The sequence below is a fragment of the Glandiceps talaboti genome, chromosome 3, assembly GCF_964340395.1.
Source record: "Glandiceps talaboti chromosome 3, keGlaTala1.1, whole genome shotgun sequence".
Lineage (NCBI taxonomy): Eukaryota > Metazoa > Hemichordata > Enteropneusta > Spengelidae > Glandiceps > Glandiceps talaboti.
In genome coordinates, this window is record NC_135551.1 from 7,513,063 (window position 1) to 7,521,699 (window position 8,637).

The window sequence follows — 8,637 nt, forward strand, 5'->3', positions numbered from 1 at the left end:
TATCAGTCAAACTCTTCAATCCAGGCAGTACAATCTTATTATTGGTTGATACTTGGCACATTGACAACTGACACTGTGATAGTGATAGATGGCATGCCTCTTACAAACTCAGCATACACTATGGAAATTTCGTCGGTGATAAAATACCTATTTCACAATAATTAATGGCGACCTCATCTTACTACGAAACAAATTTTTCCATCTCCATGATGCATGTCAAGTACGACGAATTTGGCACTGTTAATAACACATTTTAATACCATTGTGCTTCAGTACTTGTTAAGTGTCAGTCACATATCCAATCAAAAACCGTGAATCACTACCACTTCATTGTCGCAAACCACGGCCTCTTTTACGGCACCATTGAAACTTGCCGTAAGAACAGCTGTGGATGCACTCATATACAAATTTAGGGATTTATCGCTGTGGCTTTGTACGTCAACACTACAACCAATCAGATTGTCTCATGTATACCATGTGATATACAAAAAATGACTTGGCAAGATACTACGTAGGTACGTATGTACACTGAAAACTAACTTGGCCAAGTTGCGTTTTTGTTGCTGAAGTTTTACTTTTGTCATCCTATAGACAAGATTGGAATATTACATGTATGAACATAAAGTAATGATCTATAAATCTTGCCTCGAAAGCTAAGTGTCAAACACGGTTTGTTGTAATGTCAGACCGGACGTCCGAGACAGTCGTGAGTTTGTAATATATAGCATATGCAGGTAGGTTATATTACAACATAGATTATCTCAATAATAGATCAATGGTTACATCAAGCCAAGATTGACTGATTCATGCGAGTTCACTCTAGTTAACTTAATTCCATTCACAACCAGTAGTTATTGAAGTGTTGTTTACCATACTCTTGATTTTACAAGGAACAGAACCTGGGCTGAACGCTAAATTAGTAGGATCTTTTAGCACAGTAGTGTCTTTGGGCGCACGAGTTCAGAACGCCCGGACTTCATTCATGACACCCGTACTAGTATTAATACTCTGTACAGTGCCCGTTTATCAGCCCTTAGTGTTAATGTTCAACAAAACTTTCCTTTTTCTTACTTTATACTCTTTAACCCCGTCAAATATTGGTTATCCTAATAGGTTTAAATGAGACTAGTAACTTTTACACGGGTCTTTTGAATCGCCAATTCACATTCACTCATCAGTGCATACATCTGTCAATGTTTGCTGCCTGTTGGACTCACTTTTGGTCATCGTCGCTAACCACGGATTCTTTTACTGCAGTGTCCAAATGCGCCTTGTGAAAGTCCATCATTTCTACTGTACTCCCCAATTATAGTTTTCCGCAAATGTGGCAGTTGCTATGAGAGGCGAGGCCATATTGTTGTTATGATTCTCAAACGCATTCTTTGAGAGACGGACTTTGAGTGGTCGGATTATCAGACGTAAGATGCCAGATCTCGTTATTTCGAAGTGTAGCGAAAGAATAACAGCTCTGGTTTACGAGAATGTACGACTAATCACCAGTTGTCAATCAATTACCAACCAATAAAATGTAAGATGTGATATGTACTAAGACTATGTGAGTTTGTTTAACAATGCAACATAAATACTTGTAATAATTAATGTTTTAGACATTGGGAAAGAAGATTGGAAGGAAATAATAACAATCTGAGCCAGTGGAGAAAATGATTGATAACTCATTTAGTGAAGGGAAATGACCATGGCACATTACTTCTGTTGTAATTTTATTGTAAAAAAGTGAAATATGTCACAAGTAGTGCTTCTGTTGGGATTAAATGCAACAAAGGCAACGTTTGGAATTGACTGGACGTAATTGGTCACTCTGAAATAGGGTGTATGCTTGTGACACTTAATTTGGATATCTTAACGATGTAATTATCAAATATGGATTATATTACATTTCGCTGTTGTTTACATATGTCCACCTCGGCCCATTACACTTATACTATTCAAAAACACAAAGCAATAGCAGTTAAAGGCTTATAGCTTAAGTAATGTTGGAGTTGCAGAAGGATTTGACGAAATTTGTCAAGTTTTTTTTTCAACAATCCCACTTCCGCTGTTTATCAATAAAAACATTCGTAATTCCATTCGTCTCCTTTCCAAGCATTAGGCAGTAGTCAGATAGAGGTTTCTGTTGTTCTTGGCATTGAACATTAACTTCATTTCGAACAGATCTAAGTTTTGCAAGATCCTCTTCAAAATCCCCCTCATAATTATTGACTTTTTCCCAAAATGTTTTGTTAAAATAGTCATAGAGTGCTAAGTCCAATGATGATTTTTCTTTGATTATATTTTCCATATCCGGTGTGATGGGAAACCGTATTCCTTTATGAACCTTCTCACGTTTGTAAACCATATCTTCATATTCCCAACACATCATCTTTCGCAATAAGACGAGTGATTCGTCGTAGTACTCCGTCAACATCACTAAATCAAGTTCGCTATCAAGATTCCTGATCGAATTATAGACGAACGTATCATTGACTTTTTCCGGAATACCTATTAACCTCCAGAAATAGTCATTCACATGAGGTGGTTTCAGCTTCCGTCTAATAGTATTGTTTTTTGAGACAATGGTTTGCAAATACGCTGAGAAAGGATTTGAGAATTCATGAAAATACTTATCCTCCCGGCTATAGTAGAATAAGGATTCGGTTCTTCTAATTGGTGATCTCAGAATTGTAAAATATTTGCCATTCTTTATGATTTTATCCAGTGCTACTCGACGATAAGTCATATGATTTGCAATAAAGTTGTAACCAGGGAAATTTTCACAATTGTAAGTATGAATCATCGCTCTGTTACTAGTTTCGTTAATATGTATATGCACTTTTAATGCCTCGCCTACAGCTGCAACAAGACCATGTTTTAAACCATACCGGAATAAAAGTGTTGCCATGGTACTGCCACCAGTTTTTGAAGTTTTTATGAATACAAAGTCCCGTTGAGGTTCACATGGGAGTTTCAAGTTTGATGTTACCATATTCGGTGGTCGATGGGCAAAGTTACCTTGCGGGTTACTTGGGATTGTCTTTCTGTAAAACAAATGTAAACCCCATGGTTAACATATTGCGTAAACTCCTTTCTTATATGACACCACCAAATTTAATCCATACCTTCGCTGGCAATAGGTCTACTAGGAGGCAGCGTGGTTGCGATTACAGGTAGCCCAATTGTAGTCGAAATTATGCACTAGAGTATTTCAGCTATATTAAATGTCATTTTCATTTTTTTAATATATGCTCGTCCACCAAGACTGCAAACACCCTTTATATCTGCTATAAAATGGCATCCATATGCAGGACCTGATTAGTCGAATACAACATTTATCTAAATTGTGCAATCCGGTCACATGATGAATCAATAACTAGGTGTCATCGTGAGAGGTTTTATGCTAAACAGATTCTATTGTAATCTAATTTATGTTAATTGTGCACGTTATTGTGGAAAGGTGTGGCATAAATACTGACAACCTTAAATCACAGGATGAGTAAAAATTCAAATAACTCAAATGGCAGTTAGAATTAGAATAGCTGAAATAGTGTAGTATTAGTTTTAGTCCTTCTTGACTACAGGTAGGCTAAGTTACGTTTAGCCCTACTCATATATGACTGTAGTTAGTCACTTGTTGGCTAATAATCTATATAAGGATGGTCTTAATAAGCAAGAAATAAGCAACAGTATCTCACCATAAGGACTTTGTCATCTCGTGTCGCAATATAAAACATACGCATAATAGACGCAGAACGGTCGAAAACATCAGCGGCCACTAGTGCCGGGCAGTAATCTCTGCACGCATGGGCAGTAGTCTATTTAAAGAAGGTCATGTGATTCGATTTTGACCAGTGACATATGTATTAGGACGTTGAGGTGTAATAATTATATAATAGTACATGTTAGCAAGAGCAATATTACGATGTATTGCCCATCCGAGATGTGGTATTCATGACAGTAATATTGATGATGCCTGAGCCGAAGGCTAGGGTAACATGAACATTACAGTCATGAAAATCATCCCTGGGGTGGGCAAAAAAATCGTGATATTTCCCTTGCTATCATGTGTAATTATATATTATAGTGAGCCAGGCGCGGTGTAGTTAATTGTCTATTCTTCTGAGCACATACACTTCAGTGCCAGATGTTTAGCACTGTGCATGTATTTACCTCCTTTATATTATGTTCCTTCTACTTTTTAAATTTATTTAAGCTTTTTATCACGAAAACAATTTCACAATCACATAATAGATGTACCGCATACAATATTGCAAGCACTTGTGCAGATACCCCGAGTATGCCACACTTGCACACTCATCACGCATCATGGGGTTTTGTCATAATATACAAGGAGCAAGGGAATGGGTCACTTTTTGCAAATGAGGGTCATATTTTGAAAAAGCGATTAGGGACGGGTCGCATTTTACTTCGACTCATTGTATTAGTTTAACATTGTATTATTTTGGAGGGGTTTGCTAACTCAATGCTGCCACTGTTTCCAAATCCTATTGCTGCCACTTTGGTTAGGGTTAGAGTTAGGTTAGGGTTAGAGTTCGAATTGTGTGCATCGTATCAACCCATATCAATCAAATTGCTGCTGACAACCAGGTACTCAATGTCAGTTGTGATGTGAGGAGAGAATGGGTCTCACAGGTAAAATGGGAACAGTTGGGTAAGATGCTATGGATAATGTTGCGGTAATGCTAATTTTAGTACTGATAGTGTCGGAAGTGTGCCAGTCTAATCGTGGGAAAATATGGCTTTCAGCTCTGCCAATGATATCCACACACAGGTATTTATTAATGCAATGCCTTCAGATACATTCATATGGTGGTAGTAGTGGGAAATAAACAATGATTTTAAAACTTTCAACATTGGGACATTGGTGGGATTAGGTCATTATGATTGTGGGGTTGGGGATGGGGGTCATGGTTTAGAGTAAGAAATTAGGGCGGGCCACTTTTATGCACGACGGAATCGGGGGAAGGCCACATTTTGTGTAACAGCCGGGTTCTGATTTCCCCAGGCCCTCCCTGCCTGTTCCCATAAAATAATATCGTTTATGGGATATTTTGATATTTTTGAATATTTGCAAATACCTAATCACTACATTTTTGTACTGGGACCATCCTTGGATAAAATATTAGTTTAAAAGTGACTGTACTACAGGGTAAGTTATTACTGCAGAACACAAATCAAGTGACAGCATCCATCAGGATATAGCCACAAAGCCACTACAAGCCTTTCAAGCAGGCCTAATTTGCGTTGTATTTCATGGGGTATTACATTTCAAATACACTACCATCAAGTAAAGTGTACACTTACAGTAAGACAGTGTATCTTTCCTGTAGAAACGATGACAACCATAACATTGGAATTCCGACAAGTGGTAGTATAACGAACACCATTATTACATATATCTTGTTCCGCATGTTGTTGTAATCGTCACTGTACGGGAAGTACGGAAATGAAAGTGAGAAAAACTGTAGGTATTTTGTATACTGTTCTACAAAATTATTTAGTGTTATAGATTGTGCAATATTGTATATATTGATAAAGTAAACGAAATTGAGTATAATTGGTAAGGGTTGTTATTTTGACCTAATGACCACTATAAATAAATGAACTGTGGTAATTAGTGCTGCCGGCGTCAGTAGTTCCCCATGGAGACAAGTTGAAAGCATTTTTAGTGAGGGAATAAAATAAAGAAAATAAAAACTAACTAATTGAACAAAAGAACAATTTTTTGATAACAACACTATTCTAACACACAGTGAGCTTACATTTTACTATTTCAACTCAAACAAAAAGCTAAGGAATCATTTTCAAAACATTCTAATTGTGGGGATATTAAGTGATTGTTTATTAGTTATATTAACTCATATCTCTTAGTGGTGAATCATTTGACGGGGGTGTGGTATGGAGGACTAGGACCCAACGACACTTTTTTTTCAACGGCAACTGGAGAGTAAATTATTTTTTGCCTAGTAAGGGGTACTTATACATAATATATTTTTGTTTGCAATATGTCCTTTCAATCTGACTTTTGTCGTGTAGGATGTTACCGATATCCGTAGTCCAATGTCTGTCATACATACATACATACATACATACATACATACATACATACATACATACACACACACACACACACACACACACACATACATACATACATACATACATACATACATACATACATACATACATACATACATACATACATACATATCAACAGTTATTTATTCAGGATTCATGATAAACATTATACAAATCACAATGTTTATTCCCCAAAAATCGACTGGACAGAAGATTTACACATTCATGTCCTTACATCTTCTTTGCCATGTTCTGAAAGAGCCTATAGCAGCACTAACACTCAGGTATCGTGCTAACCACTTCTTGGTTTGATACGGGATGCCAATCAACTTAAAACCAGGTATTACACGTTTGTGAACTGATCCTAAACTGCCGATCACTATGACAACGATTCTACAAAACCCTAGGTTATTAATTTCAAAAGAGAGTGGTATATATTTATCAAATTTCTCTGTATAACACCTGTCGATGTGACCATCAAATAGAACTGAAACTTCAACTAGGAAAACTTCATGGCTAGTTGTATCAATAATAGTTATGTCAGGTCTTATTGCTGTAGTTGTGAATGATTCTAAATCTGCTCCAAACATGTGTGGAGTTAAAATAGTGTCTTCTATGACGAGATGAGAGACATCTTTGACAGGAATTTGCTGAAATATCAAATTAACGATTCTATTGTGCCTGTCTTGATACAGTGTTTGGTATCTTGTACATCCATTCAGTACATGTGATACAGTGTCAGTAGGGTGATTACACAAAGTGCATTGTTTATTGTACTGAGTGGGGTAGTATAATGACAGGAGACTGTTGCACTGTAAATGTTGTAGTCTGCCTCTAATGATAAAACTAGTGATGCTATCTTTTAACTTTAAGTTTGAGAGAAAGTAATTTGAAAGTTTGTGATCAACCTCGGTGGCTTCGCGGACTATTCGGCCCTGTGATTGTTTTCCTTTCCAGTCCGTAGCGAAGTTTGCAAGGTGACTTTGTTTACACAGTGAGTACACAGTATTTGAATTTGTAGTTGAAACTGTAACTTCTTTGTCGACTTTCATTGTTAGGGTGTAATTATTATCATCAAATCCTTTTCTTAATTGCATTCCTTCACGTACACATAGATCATTCAGATGTACCCAGTCAGATTTTGGCCAGTTAACTTTGGAGTGTTTCTTCAGATTTCCGTGAGATATTTCATACCCAGCGAAGGAATTGTCTTCAGTGGTTGACGTAGATGCCCTTGTTACTTTTCTCTTTTGCATGTGAAGATTTAAAGATGAACGTGCAGTATTTTGAACCTGCATATCTTCACTATTTAAAACGGATAATTTGAAAGATATATGCTTGCTGGAATAAATTGTCGTTGGATTCAAAATCCCCAAACCTCCTTCAGACCGTGGGCAAAAAATGTATGAACGAGTGGATGATTTATTTAGACTCAGCCAGCTTCTCACACATGACACGATTTCATCTTCAAGTTCTTTTAAATTCCGTAAACTGAAAGTTAAATTGGCAAAATGGAAGTTGAGTTTTGAGCAGCACATGATGTTAATTGCCTGTAGTTTGGCTGTGGTTGGTAATGGTGAGGCGTCTATCTTTTCGAGGGTTACTTTGAAATCACTTCTCTTACTTGGTACAAGGATGCGGTATTAGTAATATTAATATCGTAGCCAAGGTACGTGTATGACTGATCTCTCCGATACATAGGTAGTGAGGCGCCCTGGATGTTGAGCTGGATATCACCAGTGTTATCGTTCGTACTCCAGTTGTTACCTGTCCTTTTACCATGTAGAACGGCACGCTTTCGATGTTTCACCTCCATTCCAGTTGTTTCCATAAACTCGGCGGTTTTCCTCACTGCCTCAGAGATACTCCCACTGTCTGTACCCGACGCACTGACATCGTCAACATAACCTTGTACTGGGTTAGGGATTGACGCCGGTTCGTATGGGTTTTCGATCCAACGGAGCCACTTATCGATGCCCTGTTCGAATACAATTACGCTCCATGGACATCCTTGAATAATCCCTTTACTACGCTGTATAGGTTTAGTCAGTCCATTGGTGGTCTTGACTTGAAATGTTGAATTATTGTAGATATCCTTCGTGATGTCGATGAAAGCTTGTTGGTATCCAGCTGCTATTAGCTCGTTAATCATGAATTCATGGTCAATACTTCCAAATGCATCCTTTATATCAAAGAAGGCTATGTAAAGTGTTGTAGATGTGCGAAGGAAATCTTCGATGTTGGAACGAAGACAGAAAACGGGTTCTTGGAGACCATTTCTTGGCATCGCCCCCATTTGACGCTTAGATAATCTCCCTGTCTCAACAATCCACGATGTTTGACGAAATAGGATCAATTTCAGTAGTCCAGATATGAATTTTGTATCACATACATACATACATACATACATACATACATACATACAGACAGACAGACAGACAGACAGACAGACAGACAGACAGACAGACAGACAGACAGACAGACAGACAGACACACACACACACACACACACACACAAACATACAGTAAGTATCAATGCAATAC

At 37.5% G+C, this 8,637-nt stretch overlaps 1 protein-coding gene across 1 annotated transcript; it reads right to left on the reverse strand.

Moving 5' to 3' along the window:
• Positions 1 to 2,038: 2,038 nt before the first annotated feature.
• Positions 2,039 to 2,983, reverse strand: LOC144432981 (galactosylceramide sulfotransferase-like). The gene has a single exon (XM_078121294.1). The coding sequence runs from the start codon at positions 2,981 to 2,983 to the stop codon at positions 2,039 to 2,041; it is 945 nt and encodes a 314-aa protein (XP_077977420.1).
• Between the last annotated feature and the right edge of the window lie 5,654 nt (positions 2,984 to 8,637).